At 46.6% G+C, this 24924-nt stretch overlaps 1 protein-coding gene across 2 annotated transcripts in view; it reads left to right on the top strand.

The window, feature by feature from the left end:
- Window positions 1–24924, top strand: part of LOC147901975 (mechanosensitive ion channel protein 1, mitochondrial-like) — a 100402-nt gene that overhangs the window by 20454 nt on the left and 55024 nt on the right. For both annotated transcript variants that reach the window (XM_087375256.1, XM_087375257.1), the window contains exons 3-6: window positions 316–404; window positions 641–766; window positions 14106–14262; window positions 24669–24789. In XM_087375256.1, coding sequence (XP_087231382.1) covers window positions 316–404; window positions 641–766; window positions 14106–14262; window positions 24669–24789 — 493 coding nt within the window. The remainder of the gene's footprint in view (window positions 1–315; window positions 405–640; window positions 767–14105; window positions 14263–24668; window positions 24790–24924) is intronic.

The following is a 24924-nucleotide window of genomic DNA, read 5'->3' on the forward strand; positions in this document are numbered from 1 at the left end:
ATCGTAACACACTGAGACATACTCAGCTACTGTGCAATTCCCCTGAAGTTAGGATTCCTTCTTCGAAACCATGTATTCAATTCCCAATGCAATCTGCAGTGGTTTAGCCAAGCTACAATTTGTCTCCATGTGGAAAGATTTTCAAGTTTTCAAGATTGTCTTGATTAGAAATATAGACTTACATGAACATATTGACATTAATTTTTCCCTGGTTGCTTATTTTGTTAATGCAGAAGAACAAACTTTTTAAAGGTCTTATTTACGCATCCTTTTTGATTGAGATGGTGACTTGCAATCCCTATGTTTTGTGGCCAGGCAACTATCTTTGTTCGCGAGTGTTTGCTGTTGGGAATAATTTACATTTTATATGCGAGAGTGGAAAGTTTTTGTCGATGGCTAAATTGGTATGTTTCTGTTTCTCTATCACTTTTATTTCTCGATCATTCTCATGTCCTCAGGTCTATGTTTAAAATAGTTTATTGTTTGGTGAGTTTTGCACCCTTCTAATGAATTTTTTGTTACTTTGCCTTAAGTTTTGTCCTTGATGTATGTAGATGCAAAGATCTCAGTACTTTTTTCCATTAAACAGTTTAAAAGAAAAAAACAGACTGGTTTGATTTTAAAATGCTCTTGCTGACAGGCTTCACTTTTCAAACACTAAAAATGGCCAGCAGCAGCCTACAGAAGCTGACTATCAAGCCTCAGCTTTTTATGCAATGATAGATCCACTAAGAGCGGGACTCATACTTTGGGAAATCACTCGCTTGTAAGTTTGCATGCAAGGTCAAACTGAAATCATTTAGTTGTCATGTGCTCTCTCTCCCTGTGCGGATAAATTGTTTCCTCCTTGGTGCTGCCCACTGCTGCCTATTGTTAATACTACTTGTCTTCTATTGCCATTTTGCTATCTCTGAGGTCACAGGTTGTTAGTTTGCTTATAACTTCACCTGTAATTTGTAAGGCCATGAACAGTTGTTCCCTTTTACGAACTAGAAAGGGTGCCCTGCAAGGTTATTAATGACCTTGGAGGTCATCAGATTTAGTCAAAAGCTACAGCATTAGTTGCGTCTGGTGAGTTCGTAACCTATTGTTTAGAACATAAGTTCATGCTCAACACAATATATCTCATGCTGGAAGTAGAATACTAATGAGATATGTTAGTTTGATACATGTAAGGCTTACATGCAGGAATCCTGCTCAACAAGTATTGAAGCAACCGCTGCATTCCATCATGAAGTCTGAATAAATTGATTGGATTTTTGGCGCAATTTTCTTTGACCTGCTCTGTCTTCTTGCAAGCTGATTATGTACTCTGCGAACTAGTCACGGGGTAGGATCATTCACCTTCTCTTTCTTGCTTCTTGTGCGATCCGCTTGGCTTGCCAATGTCCTCACTATTGTATAGATGATTAGCATACATTTGTTGCTTCTCATCGCAGAGCGGATCTTGGTATTTGCCTCTGGCTTTAGAACATCAACAGAGCCACATTGTGGCAGAATGACTCATTGGGGGGATCCACATCATGCTCCCATGTTAGTGAACGTCATAAGTATTAGGAGGAGCTGATTGCAACTAGTCCAAAAATAGCCATCATAGGGCAACTCCTTTCAACTACATGCTTACTTTTGCTTAAGGAAGACGACAATGTAGGATTTACATAGAGAGGTGCATGAGGCACTTCATGTGGGTTTGGAGTTATCGGTAGTGTTGTGATTCCCTTTGCCACTTTGATTTATCCTTCTACTTCGGTTCTTCGGTGCAGTATACCTATAGCTTTCATATGGTAATATAGCCATACCATGCCCCGCCCCCCCCCCCCCCTTCTCCCTTTTCTCTCTGGCTGATTGATGCGAATTTTCAGACAGTGGCATATCTTCACCGGGTTTGGCTCTAGAATCACGAAGGCAACTAGCGGACAAAGGGGCTAGATTGGCCTGGTATGTGCTAGATGGTTTGCCAGTTAGTGTATCTAGATGGATCAACATCTCTTAAGTACAATTTGAATGTCCTACCTTCTTGGAGTCCACAGGATGAGATCATTTGTATCATACGATTGGAGCTACTCTAGCTCCATATGTCACGAACTTTTGGTGGAACTAGGAGTTACAAACCAAGTTTCAGTTTTATCTGATTGCTCCTTGATAGTATCCAAGGATAGAAAGAAAGAAAGAAAGAAAGAGTTTATTAAAGTCTTCGGGAGAAGGTCTATGAGACTAAAGATAACTGATACAATGAGCATAACGGTGGCGGTCTCAAAACAGGCCAGCCAACCGTTTCTACAAAAAAAGAGGTTATGAAGGACGGTGTGAAAAGGAAGAATGGCCTTGTAATCCTGCAGGAGCCTTGAGAATCGTATCGTCATTGAAAAGTCGGGGACGTGGTGAGTTAAGTATCCATGTCCTCCGCTGTGATCCTGTGGTACCAGGGAAAGGTGTACACCAATTGAGGACCAATGAGAATGGGGCTCCACTCCACAAGTGCCATGGTAGTGTCGAGGGAGCTCAACTAGAGGAGGAGGACACATGTTCCATGGATGATGACCTCTTGAATGTGGTCCCCTTCTAGCTTGCCTAAATCCAAACTGTTACTTGCCTTCTTGTGGGCGTGAGGCCAACAATTCTGCCCACTACTGTCTTGTCCTTAAGTGACTACACTGCTTGCTTCACGTGTTGCTTGTCAGCTGGAGAAAGGAGAACCTTAACGACGGGGGGATACGAGGGTGCTGCTATAGAGCCCCTCTCGCCATTCCAAGGGTCGCCACCAATATTCTCTTCCTCCAAAACAAACAAGAAAGTTGCGCCATGCACGGAGAGGAAGGGGGGTGAAAAGAAAAAAGGAAAGAAAAGAAGGGGCTCTCAGTTTGCACAAGTCCTTAGACTATGAGCAAAAATAAACTGCCCATAAGAAGAAGAAGCCACGAAAATCCTACGACAATTGATGTACACCACGGCCTGTAAGCTCATCACCAAGGGGCCTGAAAAGGGGCTCCGGAACTCAGCAAAGTAGAGGCTGTACAGCAAAGAAGCCAGCTCCAGAGGGCTCCTGAAAGGCAGGCCCGTTCCCTTGCTGTTATCACCTTTGTCACCCGTCCCCGCCTCTTCCCCCTCGCCAGCAAGTTCACCACTTGTCTTTGGCCAAGGACAAGGTGGAGCCCCCTCCCCGGCCTCTTCCTTGCTTCAGCAGCCCAATTCCCCCCTTTTGTAGGACACTGCCTCTTCGGAGGTGGCAGGGGGAGGAGGATCAACCTCTCAGATTCCAGCTTCCTGCGATTGCACTTTGGGCTCCCTCTGTTGAGAGATTTCAGGAGGCTGGAACTGTAGAACTATCTTGAGATCCCAGATACGTATCCCATGCATCTATAGTGACATTATTGATCTTGCAACCCCGAAAGGGGGGTTCTATTAGTGTGGTTAACTCTCGCACGCATCCTTTTTGGAGTCTTCAGTTTGCCTCCACAGGTGTGGAGAAGTGGACACCGTCGATGTTTGATGCCGTGATGAAGGACCATGTGTTTGGCATGATGGACGAGCGAATGGGCCCGTAGGGGACGGATTTGTGGCTCACCTATGGTGCTTCAGCTCATTTTCAGCTAGGGTTAAGCTCGGAGAGGTCAGGCTCAAGGTTGGCAATAGGATTGATCGGTTTACCGTCCGAGCTAGTGCTCACTCACTTGCATTACTGGACACTTCAGCAGTGCGTCAAGCTATTGGGGGTAGATATCTCCTTCATGATATATTGGGCACCGATGGTAGGGATTGAGCCAATTGCGATTCTGGTACGCCAGTGCATAGATGCAGATTACTCTCCTTCCATGGGTGTTCATGTACTAGAGTGGCCATGTACTGAAAAAGAGCGGAAAGAGGCTTTGACTCGCTTGGGATGCTTGCAATCCCTGGGGTAGGATGGTCTCACGGTCGAGTTTTTCATTGAATTTTGGGATGAGTTCAGCCCTTTTTGGCTGCGCATAATCAAGGATGCCTGGCTTTCTGGCATTGTGCCTTCCTCGTAGAAAAAGGGATTGCTGCCTTTGAGTCCAAAAAAGCAATTATGGGAACGTCTGTCGGACTGGCGCCCGATCACACTAATGCGCGTGGTGTTTAAAATGTTGGCATTTCGCAGACCAACTTTATTTTTCCGTGGGTTGCACCCTACCTAGTATGGTTTCGTGCCCGAAGCAAAATTATGGATAATATTGCAAATGCTTACATTGGCATTGAATATGCCAAATACACAAATCAAGATGTTCAGGTTATGCAGCTTGATATTGAAAAATAATTTCATTTGCTAGGATTGTATTGCAGATGTTATGGCTCGGTTGGGCTTTGTTCCCAAAATGCAGAGAGTGGTTTACTGGCTCTATGAAGATGGCACATAATCTTGTCTATTGTCTGATTCCCTCTCTTCTTCTTGGACATTAGGCCACTATGTCCGTCAAGGTTGTCCTCTTAATGCCTTGCTCTTTGACTTGGTCCTACAGTAGCACTTACATGATATTGACATTCTTGGAGGGGTTCCTTTTGTAAGCGAGATATACACAAACGATTATTTTGGTACTCTCAACCCTTATCCCGCTATAGTCTGTTGCCCCCTTGTCCCCTCAAATCGGGGGCTCACAGGTGGGGCAGTGACATTTCTAACACTTCCTCTCAATGACACAACTATCGGCCGATCCCCATGCATTGAATGAGGTGTTCCATCTGCTCCTTGGGAAGCGCCTTTGTGAAGACATCCGTGATGTTGTCGTCAGTCGAGCAGTGCATCAACTCTATGACTTCTTCGTTGATGAGTTCACGAACAAAGTGGTAGCGCACCTTAATGTGCTGCAGAATCCCATAGGATAGAATAGATGCATCTTGGAAGAGGAGTCAGAGCACAATGAAACCAAAATGTAGTTCTCTATTATGGATTGTGAGAGAGAGAACTCTCTCTTATAGAAAGGGGGAGAAGGTAGTACCTTCCCTACATAAGTGGCAATCAGCCCCTACATTAGTGGGAATCAGCCCCTACATCAGTGGGACTGGCCTAAATCAAAGGAACCTCCCATGTGGGGGCCTTTGGCTTACATCATCACTTAGGTCACACACTAGACACATCATAGCACTTGATGTGCCTTTACAACACACACAAACACACATGTGACTCCCCTTGATGCACACATGCACCATAGAGCAAGCCCTTGATCATACTTATCCCAACATGCCCTCCCTCAAGGGTTTGCCTCGTGCAGTGTCAAGGATACATCTAGTCTCATAGTTTCTCATGCCATCTCATGGTGGTCAAGGATAAATCTATGGCTAGAATCTCATGCTAGCAAGGGTTCCTAAGGATGTGAGGTTCACAGAAATGGGATAGACAAAACACATATCACATGGTCTACATCATATGGTGACCAGAGGCGATTTACAAAACATATGATATTCTTTTTGGAGTACTACTCCAGGCAGAGAACCTCAAAATTTGACCAAGTGATGATAAACAAAAATTTAAAAGACAAAGTGCTTAAAAAGCATAGTCTTTATTTTCAAAGTTTGATTCTTCATTTGCTGATGGAGTTCTTCCTTCAGCCAGATTTGCTTTGTTGTTGAAGTAGTCCTTCATAAGAAATGCTTGATTCTCTTTGTTGTTCTTCATGGAATAACACATTCCCTTTTCCAAGTGTAGGTAAAGGAACTTAATAAGCAAGATATATTTGAAGCATTTTCCTTGTGCACCAAATACTGCGAGATGATGATCCCAAGCTTCATGTGAAGTTTCAAAGCCATCAGTGTGGTGAATGTATGAGCCACTTAATCCCAAAGCAATGATAGCAAGAGCCTTCTTGTCTTTGATCAACCAATTAGCTTCTTCTTTTGTAGACTTCTTTTTCTTTCCATTCACAACATACTATATCTCTATAAACTTAGCTTTTGTTTGCCAAGTATGAAAACTAGTTCCATCCAACTTCTCTACTTGCTTGGGCTTAGTCATCTTTACAATTCAAGTACTCATCAAGAGAGAATCACATAGTCATCATTCTAAATGCAAAGTATAAGGACACTTATGAGCTCCATGACTACTCAAGTATGATCAAAGCAATGAAAGTCTGCAGTAAATAATGAAAGCCCCAAACTTATGGTGATTGCTCAACACCCTTTGACCAAAATATGCAGAATTCTGTCAACAGAGATCAGAGTAGATTGGAGGGTGCAATTCTCATAGCTCATAGCTCTATTCAAGGGGATTTTTATGCAGGAAGAAAGACCTTATACCAGAGAAGGTCCTCCACCAAGGAAGAGCGCAATGTTGCGCCAGGTCGCCATAGCCAAGCTTGAGAAAATCGACTGGTTTTTTGGCGTTTTCTCCTCCAATTCTTGACCAAACGGGCTCAGATTTTATCAGCAGCTTGCCTGCAGTGTGGTCCAGCTCGGGCTCAGAGGAATCAGCAAACGGGTAAGCACAGAGGCGGCATTACGCGATAGATCGGCGAGCAGCCTTCGTGTTGGCGTTGCGCGTACAGAGGAAATCTCTTTAATTGCTTGCAGCTGGAAGGTTGCCCATACACGAGGAGTCTATAGCTCAGAGGACTTGGAGAATAGTTGCTTGTAGGTAGAGAATAGGCTCTCACAAAATTTGGGGAAGAAAGAGGAAAATGGAGATGATGAAGAAGCTTTGAGAAAACTAGTAGTTTATGCTAGAGAGAGCATCTAATGCTAGGCTAGGCTAGATCTAGAACCTAAAGCTCTGATACCAAGTGTAGAATCCTGTAGGATAGAATAGATGCATCTTGGAAGAGGAGTGAGAGCACAATGAAACCAAAATGTAGTTCTCTATTATGGATTGTGAGAGAGAGAACTCTCTCTTATAGAAAGGGGAAGAAGGTAGTACCTTCCCTACATAAGTGGCAATTAGCCCCTACATCAGTGGGAATCACCCCCTACATCAGTGGGACTGGCCTAAATCAAAGGAACCTCCCATGTGGGGGCCTTTGGCTTACATCATCACTTAGGTCACACACTAGACACATCATAGCACTTGATGTGCCTTTACAACACACACAAACACACATGTGACTCCCCTTGATGCACACATGCACCATAGAGCAAGCCCTTGATCATACTTATCCCAACATGTGCTTCGTCCGTGCGTGAAACACGGGGTTGTTGGCGATCGCTATGCAACTTTGGTTGTCGCACATAACCACCGTCGCATCTTCTTGGGCCACATTCATGTCCTCCAAGATCCACCTGGGCCACAATGCTTCGCATGTTGCTTTACAAGCAGCCTTGTATTCGGTCTCTGTAGATGAAAGGGCGACAATAGGTTGTTTCTTACTCAGCCATGGCACAGCTCCTGATGAGAGTAAGAAACAATATCTAGAGGTTAATCTCCGGGTATCAATATCACCTGCCCAATCACTATCGCAGAAACCTCCCAACTCATGCCTCTCGTAAAAGTGATGCTGTAGGTGTAGGTACCCTTCAAGTACCTTAGCACCCTCATACCTGCGTCCCGATGGGCCTTCTTGGGTGTGGCGGAGAACTGTCAGAGCAATCCAACTGCGAAGGAAATATCCGGTCTGGTGTTGGTGAGGTAAAGCAAACTCCCTACCATGCATCGATACAATGATGAATCAACCGGCTAAGATGGATCACGCACACTCATCTTCAGACCAGTTTCCATGGGAGTCACTGTTGCTTTGCAATTTTCCATTGAAAGCGTTTGAGCAGTTCCTTGCAATATTTCTCATGTGAAATAAAGATACAGCTCTTTCCCTGCTTCACCTTAATCCTAAGAAAGAATGAGGTATGCCTAAGTCAGTCATCTCGAACTCCTCCATGCGAAGTCTCTTGACTTGAGCAATCTTCTTCGTATGATCTCCTGTAATGATGAGGTCATCCACATATAGAATCAATACCAGCCGCAAATCCCCCTCTGTGTCAAGATAAATATTTGCCTCTGATGGACTCCGTTGAAGCCCGATCTTCTGAAAGAAAACATCTATCCGCTAGTACGAAGCTCTGGGATGAGGAGAACAAGCGCTAGAAATTTTTGGGAAGAAAGGGAAGAAATGGCGAAGATGAAGAAGTGGTTGTATCCTAACTTGATGATAGCCACTCTTCAAGTCTATCCTGCTGAAAACTGTTGCTCCTCTGAGCCGGTCAAGCACATTATTTATGCGTGGTATCGGAAATCTATTTTTGATGGTCATCTTATTCAATGCACGATAATCAATACACATTCGAAAAGAACCATCTTTCTTATGTACTAGAAGTACTAGTGAGCAAAAAGGAGACGAGCTGGGCTGAATCAACCCTTTGGACAACAAGTCCTGCACCTGAGCCATACTCTCCTCTCTTTGAGTCGCACTGACTCTATAAGGTGGTCTATTTGGTGGCTCACTACTAGGCATTAACTCTATCTGATGATCCTCTGGTCTCTCTGGGGGTAACTCCCTTGGCAAAGCATCGGAAAAGCAATCTTTAAAGTTTGCAAGAATTTGAAATTTATCTTTGTCTGCATCATTCATTTCAGCATGCATATCATCCTCTTTTTCTTTTACAAAAACCATGTACGCCGAAATTGCAGAGTTTATTGCTTTACCACATGTAACATCAGATACAATGGGGATAGTCTCCCCTTTATTCCTGGCAACTAAACGCTGGTTTTTCCCCCTATGGATAAAACTCAGCACCCTCTTAGGGTATTGTACTGTTACTTCCTTTCGATGGAACCATGGTGTACCAAGTACAACATCATGCTGCTTGAGAGGAGAGATTAAGAAGTCCTCCTGATCTACATAGCTCTGCACATGGACACGAAGCTTTCCAATCAAAGGAGTAACTTGCATTGGATTCCCTTGGAACATTTGATCAGCATCAAGAGCTCTGCCTAGCTCTTTAGTTTTTATCCCTAAGATATGAAATTGTCTATAGACCCTGGATCAAATAGGATTAATGCTTGCTAATCTCTTTTCTTTCCCCATGATAGCAAAAGCTCTTTTTCCTTTGGGTCTGAGGTACTCCCCAAAACATCTTGGACTGCTCCCACCATTGGCCTCGGTGGTACTTGTGGCTTTTTCTGCTCCTTAGAACCCGAAGGCTTCTCAGGGCACTGGGCAGCCATATGCCCCTCTTTCCCACATTTAAAGCATTTCCCATCTCTGCGGAATTCATGGCTTCTGAGGCTGAAACCCTTTCTTTTCAACCTTGGGATACTCTTTCCTTTCTGATTTAAAAAATCAGTTTTCTTTCTTTCAACATGTCCTGCATGCAAGGATAGTACTGTGGATGGATCTTGTAACAGCACAAGACTAGCTATTGAAGCTGAATGCACAAGGTCTTGAATGTTCTTTGCCCGCTTGAATTCTTGCACTGAGACCTGCTCTGTACTTTCTCATTTGGGTTCCTTCGGAGATCTTTTTGAAAGGTGCAACCTGCAAATAAGCATCCTAAAACTTTTGGTTGTACACATTCACTGTATCTCCTGCATCCATATGCAAACTGTCCCAATCTTAAAGAACATGATCTCTAAACTATTTAGGCATAAACTGCTGGTAGAAGGCTTTCTTGAAGTCCTTCCACCTCTTTGGGGCTGACCCATCTGTGGTCTGTGCACTCCACCATGCACTAGCTATCGCTGTCAAGTGCAAATTGACCATTCTTAACTTGGAGGATTCTGAAAACTTTTCTGTACCGAATGCAGCATCAAACTGCCTAATGAACTGCAATGCTTTGTCTGTATGACCATATTGTCCATTATAGGTCATAAACTTGACAGATTTACCTCCCTCTTTGAATTCCTTGGTCTCTCTGGAAGACTTGCTCTTCCTAGACTTCTTGTGTTTCCTTCTTTTTCTGGATGGTTTATCTGATAAAGAAGAAGATACAGAAGTCGAGCTTGAGGTAGACGGTGAAGGACTTGGAGATCGGTGATGATGCCTCGATCTCTTCCTACTATGAGACCGTCCCCTATGAGATCTTTCTCTCTCTGGCTGTACACGAGAGTGTGCCTTCGGCATTGGCATATCATAAGCTGCATTAGGCATATTTTCCACTTGAAACAAATGCTGAGCTTTTGGATCCCTTCTGAGATTTTCCATCTCTTGCATACGAGTGCGTACCATCTGCTCAAATTCTTGCTGATTTTGTTGCACACTTCTTTGTCTTGGATGTCCATCCCTATCTTGTGAATCCCACTGGATAGGTGATTGAGCCATTTTCTTACAACTCGTCTGAGATCTGCAAGTTTCTCACACACACTGTGTATGCAATTGATGCACGCAACCTTTGCTTTTCAAAGAGAAAAATTACCTCAATGAGAGGTGTCTTGCATTCACAATCTATGCCAGTACCGGGCTGTCAACTCAAGGCATATACCCACAAGGTTGCCAAGGCATCAACAACTATATTGCCCCTTTTCTGGCTGCTGCAACAAGCACTGAGTATGCTTCTGATTCCCTTTTTCTGAGCACAAAGGCATGCATCTCTTTTTTTGTGCAAATCTCTGATTTCTGCTTTTTCTGACAGTAAATACTCTCTCAGATAAGTGAAAACTGCTAGCAGAAACAGTCTCTGCAACTGTCTTTGTTTTTTTTTGGGGGCAGTAACCAGATGGGTAACTATGGTTACACTAACCAGACTGACTGGTTCTGGTTTGGTTAGTCTGCAACTAGACTAACTGGATTGGTCAGTCTGGTTACAGTGACCAGACTGGTCTGGTTGGGTCATCTAACTGGACCTCTTACCAGTCCACTAACCAAAGTTAGGTTAGGTTAACCTCAAGTCTGCCACATCAGCTGTCTAGCTGTCTGCCAGTATGGACTGCCACATCATTTACGTGTGTGCCACGTCACCTGTCGTCTAGTATTGCCATGTGTCAATACGCCATGTCAGCCTGCAATCAGAGACCTTTGAATCCAGGAGCGGTGCCGTCGGGCGTCGACAAAAACTGTGTGGAGGATTCACTTCACGGGAAGATATCTCGCTGAGCGGTGATCTGCATACGTGCATTCCCAATGGACCGTGCTCTTTTCAGAAAAAGAGCAGGCTTTATGCTCTGATACCAATGAAATCTTACTCGTAAAAGACAGCAAAGATACTCTCATTTGCTCTCCCTCTCTCCCTTTCTCAACAGATACACTAGGGCCCAGGACAACATGTCGGGCTGGACCCCCCCGAAGGTATTTTATTTCTTGAGAGAGAGTGAATACAAGAGTTCAGCGTGGAAGCTGTTCATACAAAATCCAAACGTGAATGAAATTACATGAGCTCTTAGGCTCCCCTTCTTGGCAACAGGCCACTTGTCAAGTTCTACATTACTTTCCTAATTACATGCCACTAAGGGCAACTCTGGAGTCTTCGAAGCACTTGGTCACGCGAACTGCCTCCTAGACTCTTGTTAGGCTCCATTGCGCTTAGGAAAATCACTCTTCCTAGTACTTGCAACAATTAATTAAAGCGCACCACCATGGTACCCATTAATTGTTAGCGCTTTGCATGCAAATAACACAGTGTGGACTAATTCTAGTCACGGTGGGCGTCCCCACTGAACACATGTGCACACATAACAAATATAACAAATATATTTACACTCTAGTTGACCAAAGTCAACGCTCTTGATCATAATTAAGGGGCTTTGACCAAGGGTCGAGGCGCCTTAATTATAGTCAAGTCTCTCCAACCAAAGTTGGCACAACTCTCCAACCGAAGTTGGCACAACTCTCCAACCGAAGTTGGCACATCTTGGTTAATTGTAGTTAACCCTCTTGGCGCATGCCAAGTCTCGTTGACCGAAGTCAACACTCTCTAACCGTAGTCAGCTTTGTGGTTCTCTGGTCAACTGCAGTTAACCCTCTTGGTAATAAACCAAGTCTCCCCGACCGAAGTCAGGTTTACTTGACCAGAGTCAAGTATCTTTGACCGTAGTGAATTCTTTGACCATTAAAAAAAACTATGACCATAATTAACACAAATGGAAAACTCTTTAATTATGATCAAATAAATGGTCAACTGTACTTTGACTTAGGATATTTGCATTGTGGTGACATCAACCCACATTTTGCAAGTGAGATTGTCATAATGTCGTGGATTAACCCTATATCAACGATTCAGGCGAGCCTGGTACCATGGGCAGCAAAAGCAAGAGAAAATAGGCGATGGAAAGGGGCGTGAAAGAAATCGGAGGCTAGCAGAGGCCGGAAAACCAGTCACGAGCGAAAGAGAGTCTGTAGGTCGTCACCAAGGTAGACTATGAACTGGTGGTAGGCGAAAGGACAGCAGCTGGCAGCCAAAACGAAGCAAAAAGGCTGTGATGAAAAGCTGCTGCAAGGGATCCCTACAGATCGCGGCATTGGAGACTTGCTCCAGCAAAGGCTAAACACTTCATGAAGGCTCCACAGAAAGAAGGCGATAACCTAGAAGGGCAGACGGGACAGAATTGCCATAGCTGCTCAACTCCTCACACCCCACACCCACACCCAAGCGCACACACACAGAAGAGAGAGCAAGACGGAGAATAGAGAGGGAATGAAAGGACTGAGCAGTTACTTCTCACACACACACACACACTCTCTCTCTCTCTCTTTTGTTGTTGGGTTGAAGGGCTTGAGCTGCTGCTGGGCTTGATCTTGAAATAAATGGGGATGCGAACCTTTTGATGTACTGCTTCCCCTCCATCTAGATGGCTGACTGATGCAGATCTGCCCACGCCTTGTAAGGGGAATTGCTGTCCACATGGCTAGTTGGCTTGTTGACATGGTCAAGAAGGCCTTGTTCTTCTGCTTCCCTGCATGGGCAGGCCTAGTTCCTTGCTGTGTGGCTTAGCAACCATACTGACGTGTGTGCAAGCGTGTTGCTTGAGAGTACAGCGGTAGAACAGCCTCTGTGGTCTTGTGCTGCGGCAGCGTGTGGCTGCTGTTTGTGGTGGCTGAGCTGAACAATAAAATAAGGGTGTTACTACAGTGGCAACCAATTATTGTCAGAAGGGCAGACCTACAGTAAGGCTGGCTACTACAGCGGCAATGGACACATTGTTGGAAGGGCAAATCTACACATTGAACTGGCGGATGTACACATTGGTGCAGTGGACCCATTCATCTGAGTGGATTTATACATCCAAGGGGCAGACCTACACATCAGAGTGGTATGCCCCCACATCCAAGTGGAATCATAGTATGTGAAGATTAGTGTTCTTATGCTTTTGAGTTCACTTTAGATGGGAGTTGAGTTTGAGGATGAAGCCACTTGAGGTAAAGCACGGAAGAATGATGACACATTATATGTGCTGCTGATTTATGGTTCCTTGTGTGGCTTTCTCCTTCTCATTGTCTCTTGCTGCCTTAGATATGTCTTTGCTCATAGTCCTCTACGTTTTGGTGATCTTGCTGGGTAGGGGTTCTCCCACTCCCTTGGGTCTTACCCAACCAGGAGAATAGGGTGTAATATGCTTAGGTGTCCTCTTGTCTCCCATCTTACTCATCCACTGCCTTGTGCTCCCTCCTGTGCTATCTCCCTCTTCCCTACCCTTAACTCCCACAAAGAATAAACTTCTGGATACAGTTGGATTGCTAGTTTCTTTGCATATTGCATGAGTATCTGCAGATGCTAACACTATAAATCAGTATTTTCTCACCTATGAGAATATTAGCATGAAATGAAGAAAGAACGGTGATTGTACATGAAACGAAGAGAGTAATGGTTGGCCATAATTTTGTAAAATAACATAAATGCAAAACAGAATGTTATTATGGCAAATAGGATCGAGATAAAAGTAGGAATGTGACTGCTCAATGTATGCAGACTTCTAAGGAATACTTTCAGAAAAGCAACAGTCTATGTATCAGCGGAGGTTTCATGTTCTTTTTGTTCCATTGTGGTCAAATGATTTTGTTACTGCATAACAAGTGTCCCGTATATTTTGTCATGATGTCTCTTAGATGTTCAGGTGCCTAGGTCTTCAGTCTCTTCTTATATTTTTTTAATGGAGATTGGCAAACTCACGTAATATTCAAATTATTATCTAGCATGTTGATCCAGAGTGAGGTCAATTTTGTTGCATAAGCACAAGCAATTTTCCAAGAAGGTAATCTTACATTTATTATTCACCATTGTTTCTCATGTGACTACAGATTGTACGTGTCTGGACCATTACTAAGGCTGAGTTTTGGACTCCCAGTGGTTGGGAGGGTTCGATCAGTAGGACTTATACTTGCACTAAGTTGGTTTTTGTTTCGATGGAAGAACTTGGTATTGGAAAAGTTGATTTTGCAAAACAAATCAGATATGGTTAGTCTCTCTCTCTCTCTCTCTCTCTCTCTCTCTCTGTCTCTCTGTGGAGCAGAGAGATCCACACTCTAGGTTTCTTTGGATCCGGATTCGCACATGGATATCTGGGATTTGTTTATTGCAGTTTGCTACTTCCCCCCCGAGACCTCTCGCTTTGCTGAAAGAAAGTTTATTAAAGTCTTCAGAAGACTGATGGGTCTATGAGACTGTGAAAATCTTGATACAACAAGCTGTGGTAGTGGAGCTACTAAACGAGCGTCCATACCAATGCAAAATGCAAAAATGCAGAATGGCAGTACTAAGTCCTAAGTACAACATAGTCATGTTGATGGTCGACTATATATTAGTCTCAGCATCGTCATCAATATGATCATCATCATCGGCAGCAACAAGATATCAGGATGGATGAGGCAGTGGAGGCATGAAGTCGGCAATAGAGTGCTGTTGGCCACTCAGAGGTGCGGTCCTGGCACGACTCCTGGTCATAGCTCTGCGTCTAACCAAGGCTACTGGGACCCCCGTCGGTCGGGCTCCGATAAGGAGGGGATGTTCCCAAGTGTGATCTATGTGTCGACCCTCTGTCTGAGCTGTCAGGTCACAGGCTCTGGGTCATGGTCATGTCGAGGCCTCGTCTCGTGGGGTCCATGTGATCTAGCTAAAAGAACTCCGTGATACAGCTCTGAGAGGGATCAGCCGAGGAAGAAGTCTGCTCCTGTCTCCGTGCTCAAAGTATCCTCTCACAGTGTCTAAGTGCCTCATGAATGAAACCTGCCAAACACTGCTGGTCTGGGTAGGAGAGGAAACATGCCAAAATCCTGTAACTATCCCTGAAGAGGCAGTGGAAACGCCCTCGGATCTCATAGTACACAGGACACTTGAAGATGAAATGCTCCTCTGTCTCAATCTCCTACATGTCACACAATGTGCATATACGCCTCTCCCTGGTGAGTCGCTCTGCTCTACCGCTTTCGATCCGAAGTCTGTGTGAAGAGACCTGGAATTGCCCAAGAGAGATGCTCAGCGAGTGGGGTAGGCGAATCTGCGTGTATCCTGGTGGGTCAATGAAACCCTCCGCTGTGATATGTAAGAAGTGATCTTTGTAGAAGCGAAGCTTCACTGGGAGTTCACTCGGTCCCAACCAGGTCCAAAATGTGTGTAGTTGGAGTAGATCCTCACGGATAACCTGGTTGACTTCGTGTGATAAGAGGGGAGAGAACGGAGCATCCATGCTGTACTCGAAGGGAGGTAGTCTATCCATGTGGAGCCCTAGTCGCTCAAACCATCTCTCTGTACATGCACACCAGCACCTCTGGTCTCCTCCTGCTGCAAGTGCCATAGAAGAGGATAGAGCTATCCATGGTAGCTTGCTATGCCCCGAGGTATAATCTGTTAGAAATGACGCAACAGAGGGTACACACAGCAGAAGACTGATAGTAATGCCCAGGAGCTCACACAGTGTGGTGTGGGGTGTGGAATCACAAACTTCTTAACTTATGTGCATAAAATAGATGTGCAGACTCATCAATAGACAATGAACCAGCCAGATAGAGAAACCACCAAAATAATATATTTCCGTCCAAAGCTATGGACACAATACAAAAGAGATAGATCTAGGGTCCCACCAATGGTGTGGTCCTCTGATCTTACCACAAGGTACTTCTCCTATCTGCTGGCTATCTCTAGACTCGAGCCTGCGTGCTCCACCTCGAGCGTAAGTAGACTTTCCGTCTAGATCCCTTCCACCTTGCTGTCTTTGCAGCAGCCTAGGTGGGCAGCACTCTGAGCTAGGTCTGCAGCTCTACAGCCCACTTGAATCTTCCTGGATAGAGACCCACAGGTGGCTGTTCTGCTGCTCCCTGAATTGCTGCTCCAAGTGATGATCACAACACCTTGCTGCCCTAGAAGACAGCCAAGGTCCAGTCTCTAGGGAACTCAGTCTGCAGCTCACCTTCCACTCTCCTTCACCCCGAGTGTGAGTTCCAAGGGAGTGGCTTCTGGCTGCTCCTGTCTGCTCCTGCTCTGGCTGAATGTTGGATGATTTATGAGGCCCAGGGCCTCTCCTTTTATAGGGCACAAAGCCCCTTTCAAATGGACCGACCAGCCAGCCCTAACTGGGCGGACCTGGTTGGCTGGCCCAACCGACCTGGTTGGCTCAGCCCAACCAGCCCCATTAGGGCCCTTTGCTGGCCCCTTCCGGTGCAGGATCTAGCCGCCCTTTTCCAGGCCCTTCTGCAGGTCGCAATCCTGCCCACAAGGCACGCCTCTGCTCCTGCTATACCTTGTGCCAGCTCTGCTTGCAGGTCGTGTCCCTGCCTGTAGACACCCGCCATGCTGCTGTATAGGGGCCGTACCTGTCCGTACAGGTCCTGGCCTGTCCCGCCACCTTTTGTGCCTTTGCTAGGCTCTTGTGCTGCCCTGCCACCTGCTGTACACTGCCCTGCAGCAGTCCGTACTGATTCGTACAGTGGGGCCATGTCCAGGTATGTCTTGAGCAGTGCTGCCCACATGACAGCCTTGCTGCTGTCCATGTGGCAGCCATCTCTTCTTTGGGCATCTTCTGCCCTAGGTCTCCCTCCCCCATGCTCTCCTCATATGGGGGCTTACAGATGGGGAGGTGACCATTCCAACACCCCCTCTCACCGACTTATCTAGGCCCAATGCCAACACGTCGATGAAAATGCTCCAGTAACTCCCTGGTCGTAGTCCTCTGGAACTTTCCGATGTCGAAATCCTTTCCTGACTTTTCATCCAGTGGCTCCTGCTCCACCAGGTCTGGTTCCTCTTCCGCACACCATCCTGGTACACAGGTCCATCTTTGGTAGCACCTCCTGGCACCGCCTCCTTCAGTCCCGTTCCCGCCTTCGAACTCGAGCAATCCAGCCGTCACGATCTTCCAGTTGTCCCCCTCATAATGAGTGAACAACCTGGAGTCTTTCAGGCACCATGCTCTTAGGGTTTGTTTCAACCCGTCCTTCCTTTGGCAAGGTCTGCAACCAATGAATATTTCCAGATAACCTGGACCATGAACTCTCGCTGAGTTCTCAAGCAGGTACTCTTCTAGCTTCAGTACTCTTTCTCCATCACCTTCTAGCAATCTGCGTCCGAGATTTGAAGAAGCACCAATACTTCCCCTTTTGCCTTCGAAGAAGGCCAATTCCTTCCAGTATCGTATCACTTGAGACAAATAAAGAGCAGAGTCTCTCCATAGCATGCTATAAAGGCTCAAATGCAAAATATCAAGTAATACCAGACTGTTGTACTGCCTGTGTGTTTGCCCTGAAAGCAAACCCTGTACCTCATTGAGGCACCCACCAAGAGCCTGTGTAATCCTGTACTGCTGTCCCCTTCTGAAGTACAACATCCATCTGACCATGAGAACCCAGGGCCCTCCATGGAATCGAGCCTCGTGTCAGTGTCGACAGCCACACACCTGAAAGGTACCAAGCGCTCCATGCTGTCCTTCACCTTCACAAAGGCATCTGACTCGTCGTCGACCCACATCTCTATAGACTATGTCAGACATCCTCACTGTGATTTCTTGGTCAACATATCTGACCTCAGTAACACTCGGTGATGTCATCAGGAACAACTCTTTGATTACCACATTTGCTTTGGCCTCTCCTTCTGAATCTGGGGCGAACTCCTTTTTATTTTTTCCGATCCGCCTTTTTCTTTCTGTAGTCCTTTGCAAAATGTCATGGCGTATCACAGTAGAAGCACTTCTTCTTCTGCTTCCTTTTCGAAGTCTCCTCGTCGTCAGAGTTGTTTTTATTGGACTTGCCATCGTTAGGCTTGCCCTTTCCTTTGCGAGTGTAATCCTTTGCCAGCATCGCCTTGTTGTCTTTGCTCTCGTTGTAGAGCTTCTCTCGAGCTTCCTCCTGTAGCAGTAATGGACCCAACTCCTCAAACGTTAGAGGTTTGGTCCTCTGTTCTGTTGTCACAATCGTAACAAAGCTTTTGAAACTCCGAGGTAGTCTCCTCAGTACCATCAAGGCCAAATGGCATGAGTCTGTCTTCTGACCAACTGTTGGCAGCTGATCTCTTATCACCTTGACCTTCGTCAAGTGGCTATGTACCGTATCTCCTTCTTCCATATCAAGATTGTAGAGTTGATGTTGAAGAAGCAAAATCCGGGAGGTGTTGTCCGTCTCGTACAGATCCTTCAGAGTGACCCACACCTCCACTTACGTCTCGGCCATCTGGATATGTGGAAGAACAGAGTCCGCGGTAGTCCCTATGATTAATGCCAGGGCATGGGCATCTCTGTCTTCCCAAGCTTCGAGCTCCTCTCTGTCTATTGCCATGACTATCTTCCCTTGCCTGTCCACTATGTCCTCCGGCTTCGCCTCCACTCCCGTGGTCAGCTTCCACAACTTCCGAGCCACTAAGTGACTCCGGATCTTCACTTTCCAGATCGGGTAGTTGGTCCCGTCTAGCTTCCGAGACTCTCCAAAGTTAGGGATAGTGAATGAGAGCAAACTGGGGAAGGAGGAAGGGAGAGCAGGGGCTGAAGAGGCTATAGAGGTCGACATCTTTGCTGTTTATACCACACAGCAAAGTCAACCAAACTCAATTTCCGTAGACCAGAACTCTGAACGCACTTGATTGAACCTGAGTCACCCTTCTTCTCGCAAGGGCACAATCCTCCAGTCGTGGAAGTCGATTCCCAAGAGCTTCTGAATCAGGGTCGTCCTTCAGCAAGGTCCCTGCCTTCAGGCTCCCACACCTGTGAGCCTCCTACTTGGGCTCTGATACCATGTTAGAAATGACCCAATAGAGGGTACACACAGCGGAAGACTGATAGTAATGCTTAGGAGCTCACACAGTGTGGTGTGGGGTGTGGAATCACAAACTTCTTAACTTATTGGCATAAAATAGATGTGCAGACTCATCAATAGACAATGAACCAGCCAGATAGAGAAACCACCAAAATAATATATTTCCGTCCAAAGCTATGGACACAATACAAAAGAGATAGATCCAGAGTCCCACCAATGGTGTGGTCCTCTGATCTTACCACAAGGTGCTTCTCCTATCTGCTGGCTATCTCTAGACTCGAGTCCGCGTGCTCCACCTCGAGCGTAAGTAGACTTTCCGTCTAGATCCCTTCCACCTTGCTGTCTTTGCAGCAGCCTAGGTGGGCAGCACTCTGAGCTAGGTCTGCAGCTCTACAGCCCACTTGAATCCTCCTGGATAGAGACCCACAGGTGGCTGTTCTGCTGCTCCTGCTGCTCCCTGAATTGCTGCTCCAAGTGATGATCACAACACCTTGCTGCCCTAGAAGACAGCCAAGGTCCAGCCTCTAGGGAACTCAGTCTGCAGCTCACCTTCCACTCTCCTTCACCCCGAGTGTGAGGCCCAAGGGGGTGGCTTCTGGCTGCTCCTGTCTGCTCCTGCTCTGGCTGAATGTTGGATGATTTATGAGGCCCAGGGCCTCTCCTTTTATAGGGCACAAAGCCCCTTTCAAATGGACCGACCAGCCAGCCCTAACTGGGCCGACTGGACCGACCTGGTTGGCTGGCCCAACCGACCTGGTTGGCTCAGCCCAACCAGCCCCATTAGGGCCCTTTGCTGGCCCCTTCCAGTGCAGGATCCAGCCCATAGGTCCTGCCCTTTTCCAGGCCCTTCTGCAGGTCGCAATCCTGCCCACAAGGCACGCCTCTGCTCCTGCTATGCTGCGCCATGTGCCAGCTCTGCTTGCAGGTTGTGTCCCTTGCTGTAGACACCCGCCATGCTCCTGTATAGGGGGCGTACCTGTCCGTACATGTCCTGGCCTGTCCCGCCACCTTTTGTGCCTCTGGCAGGCTCTTGTGCTGCCCCGCCACCTGCTGTACACTGCCCTGCAGCAGTCCGTACTGATTCATACAGTGGGGCCATGTCCAGGTATGTCTTGAGCAGTGCTGCCCACATGACAGCCTTGCTGCTGTCCATGTGGCAGCCATCTCTTCTCTGGGCATCTTCTGCCCTAGGTCTCCCTCCCCCATGCTCTCCTCATATGGGGGCTTACAGATGGGGAGGTGACCATTCCAACATAATCCCCACATTCCCTAACTCCGTATAGATATGTGATGACCTGAAATGCAGCATCTAGCTGTAAAGGGGGTGACCCAAACTCAGCTTGAATGATCTGGTGAGGAACGGATGACTTACCACAAATCGTCCGTGATAACATGGGAACCCATAGCCGCTCCACACAGGCCCACTCTGTATCCGACAAGTCTGGCCCCCAACAAGGGCTGCTGTACATCCCCGCTGGGCAAGCCAAGGAGTCAAAAAGCAACCCCTTGGTGCGTGGATCGTGAAAGTGCGAGCGGAAGCACTGCCTCTCTAGTCTGGCCAATGAAGCATATCCTCTACTTAAGTGTGCCTGCATCGTGGGTCTCATAGTGAAGCTGGGTCCGAAGAAGATAACCCCAAGATAAGTGTATGATGAAACTATCTCAATAGATGACCTTGCAAATGTGAACTGCTCCTGACGCATGATGCCTCGAGATGTATTGAAGATCATGACCTTGGTTTTATCCAGGTTGACATTCAAATCATGAGACTCACAAAACGACTGTAGTACGTCTAGGTGTCTCTGAAGCCCCTCTGCTGAGGAAGACAAGAGAGCCACGTCATTTGCATAGAGCAAAATCTGGATCAGCATGCCCGCAAGAGAGCAACCTACACCCCCTTGTGTCTGCATCAATGTCCCAAGCTCGTGAATGTAGAGGCTAAACAAGGTAGGCGACAAAGGACACCCTTGTTTGACCCCGATGGTGCTCATGATCGCGTTTGTCCACTCGGATCCTGCCCGAACTTTGCCAGAAACTCTCTTGTAAAGTGCCATGACAGCCCAAATGATCTCTTGGTCATAACCCAAGTCTTGTAGGCGCCGTATGAGGCGGGAGATATTCAAGGAGAAAGAAAGAAAGAAATTTTATTAGAGTCTTCGGAAACGAGCATCATCACCCGTGCTGAATCCTAAGTCTGATCATACATAATCAAATACATGTGGATGTAACAATAAAAAGAAAAAGGACTGGAGCGGAGCGGAATCCTCCGTATGTCATGTCCCCCTGGCGGGTGCATAGCCGGTGATGGGACGCTGGTGCTCGTCAAGGGGTGCCATGCGTCTCGGTCTCCTGGATGAGGCTCGACCTAGGACCAGAGCCATCGTGACTCTCGTGGGACGTATCTCGGGTCTAAACAATGACGGGAGGTCCCCCAGAGTGATCTGTGTGTTCCCTTGATGTCTCGTGTGTCGTGCTGCGATCGTTGAGTCAGGGTCTCTTTCACGTCGACGGCTAGAGACTGGACGATCAATGACACTCGATGGGAAGAACTCTGTGATCTTGCTCTGAGAGGTGTCTGATGATGTGGCCAAGCCCTGTCGCCTGAGTAAGTACTTTCTATGTCGGACTCCCTCGTGAATGAAGGCCACGAGGCATCTCTGATCTGGGTAGGCGAGGAATCTGGAAAGGAGTCTGGAGCCGTCTCTGAAGAGGCAGTGGTAGTGACTTCAGATCTCGTAGTACACTGGGCACCTGAAAATAAAATGCTTCTTCGACTCAGCCTTCTGACAGTCGCACAATATGCATAACCGATGCTCCCTAGGAATCCCCTCTGCTCTGCCACTCTCTATGCGGAGGCGGTGTGATGATACCCGAAATTGTCCGATGGAGATCCGTAGTGAGTGAGGCATATGAAGCTCAGTGTACCCCGGTGGTGTGATGAATCCCTCCTCCAAAGTGCGAAGATAGTAATCTCTGTAGAAACTGAGCTTCACTGGAAGCTCCCTCGGCTCCAACCAGGTCCTAAAGGTGTGTAGCTGCAGGCGATCCTCTGGAATGACCTAGTTGGTATGTGGCCCAATCGGGATGGTGGGTGGGAGTACTGGAGGGGCATCTAAACTGTACTGAAAAGGAGGTATCCTATCGATGTGGAACCCTAGTCTCACAAACCATCTGTGAGTCCGTCCATACCAGCATCGCTCGTCTCCCTCTGCTGCCAACCTCATGGAGGAATCGAGAGCCAACCATGCCAACCTCTGTGCCCCATATGATCTAACCCGCTTAGATATGTGATGGTCTGAAAGGCTGCATCTAGCTGGAGTGGAGAAGCACCATACTCGGCTTGAATGATGTGGTACAGACGGTTTCCCTTGGATCATCCGTGAGAGCATGAGGGTCTACAAGCGCTCCACGCGTGTCCATTCTATCTCTGACATGTCAGGCCCCCAACAAGGGTTGCCATACATACCGGCTGGCCGGACCCAGGAGTCGAGGAGAAGAGCCTTGGTCCGAGGGTCCTGGAAGTGGGAGTAAAGCACTGTCTCTCTAGCCGAGCCAGTGAGGCGTATCCTCTTGCTCAGTCTCTGGCGTGCATCGCTAGTCTCATCATGAAGATCGGGCCGCAGAAGATGACCCCCAAGTAAGTGTATGAGGATATGATCTCAACTGGTGACCCACCCAAAGTAAAAGTAAACTGCTTCCATTGCACTCGAGAGGTGTTAAAGATCATGACCTTGGTCTTGCCAAGGTTGACCTCCAAATCATGGGATAAACAAAAAGCGTGCAGTGCATCCAGGTGTCGCTGGAGCCCCTCGGGTGTGGATGACAAGAGTGCCATGTCATCTACATAAAGAAGAATCCTGATGATGATCCCGGCAAGTGAGCAACCGGTCCCTCCGAACGTCCCCATGAAAGTCTCAAGCTCATCGATGTAGAAGCCAAATAGGGTCGGTGATAAGGGACAACCCTGTTTGACCCCTATGGTACTCAGGATCTCATCTGTCCAACCTGCGCCCGTACGAACTCGGCTTGAGACTCTCTCATACAGTGCCATGACTGCCCAGATGATCTCCTGATCAAATGATTTGGTCTCCTCAATGACACTCCTGAGTGTGAGTATGTGATCCATAGTCCCATGGTCTCGCTTGAAACTGGCATGAGCCTCTACTCTGAGCCCTCTGATCTCTGCGAATAGGCTGACCGATGCATCCAATACAGCTGCATAGATCTTGGACATCACATGTCCAATCATGATAGTCTGTTTAGGCGGCTAGAGTAGGTGGTTTATGGGGTTTCACCTATGGCCTGTCCTCGCTATTTGAGGCATAGTGCTTGGACTGGAAATTTTGAGCCCATCTTGCCTTAGAACCAATACTGAGATCCCTCCCTGATCAGTGACTGCATACTCCCATTCCATCATATTCGTCCCTGGTTCCTTGTGCTGATGGTTCTTTATGGGAGATTATCTTAGGCGTTCCTTCTGGCAGAGGTACCTGTCCTTAAGATGTTGGAATCAATCTTGGATTTTTGCACTTCTTGAATTGAGGTTACCTTTCTTTCATGCAAAAGCGTCCTCTCTTTTGGGACCGAGGCTCTTATACCATGTGAAAATAGCAGTTGGAGGTTGCTTGCTGTAGCCAACTCTCCTGCAGTGGAAGATTATGCCCAGGAATCGCACCATCTGTAAACGAGTTTCACTCGTCTATCAGTGCACACAAGTAATTATTTCAGGACACAGATTTTGTCACAGATACGGCAGACAGGTCGTTTTGGAAGTTGATGGAGGACAAATAGATTGTGTCACAGATATGGTAGGAGATCGTAGACACCTGGAGGTGTCATTGCAGACAGGTCATTGGGGAAAGTTGACGGAGGACACAGATTTTGTCACGGATATGAGATTGTAGATTCCTTGAGGAGTCGGTGGGATAGTTGCATTGGAGGTTCTCAAGCATCCCAAGACAGTTTCAAGAGTGTCTTTTAGGATGTGAAATAGTGGCACTTTTGCCTCATCGAGTACAGCATGAGGTTCCATTGTTCTCCTCTTGATTTTTTTCTTGACGCACCTTTCTTGGCTCTCCCATCTGATGTACTTTATGGTTTCTTAGGATCGGGATGAGTTTTACCTTCCCTCACGATGTATATTGGAACGTATTTGAACTAACCTGGTCTTCCAAGAATGGAATTTAAATGCTCTGAGCAAGCATTATTTTCATGCTTGACTGAGTTATTTGCAACCTTAAGCTTTTGAGATGTTCTACTCAAACCAAATGTATTAAAAGAAGTGGGATTCTCATTAGAACATACTTTTACACATTTCCAAAGTACTTGTTCTAGCTGAGCTTTGTTAACTAGACGTCCACAAGTTCTTGGATATGTAATTGACTTAGAGCTGCCACCTCCTTTTGGTTTGGTGAAGACCGTGATCTGTTAGTTTTGAAGACCATTTTTCTTAGGAACAATCTCATTCTTTAGAAGAACTTGCTTTCAATTTGTTTCATCTTCTGAGTCAATCTAGTTTGCTATATGACGTGCAATGCCACGAGTCACAGAAGCTGATGTGATATGCCTCTTTTTGTCCCACAGCCATGATTGACAGCTGATGCGATATGCCTCTTTTTTGTCCCACAGCCACGATTGATAGCCTTCGACAAGGTGTTGTCACTAGTGATGTACTACCTCGCTGGCACTTGCATAGGCGAGGTTTCAGGGTTTGCTTTGCGATCTGTCCTCGCAATTGGCGGCATTTCTGGTAAGTGGTGTAAACCTTACAAGAACCTGTATAACGAAATGTTACTTGCAATCAACTGCCTGTACATCCGCTTCTCAATACCAAAGAAAGAAAGTCCTATAGTTCTGTCGACACTGTCAGTAAGAAACTAATCAA

This window comes from Dipteris shenzhenensis, chromosome 5 (assembly GCF_047967505.1).
Source record: "Dipteris shenzhenensis isolate YYH24624 ecotype China chromosome 5, Dip_SZ_1.0, whole genome shotgun sequence".
NCBI lineage: Eukaryota > Viridiplantae > Streptophyta > Polypodiopsida > Gleicheniales > Dipteridaceae > Dipteris > Dipteris shenzhenensis.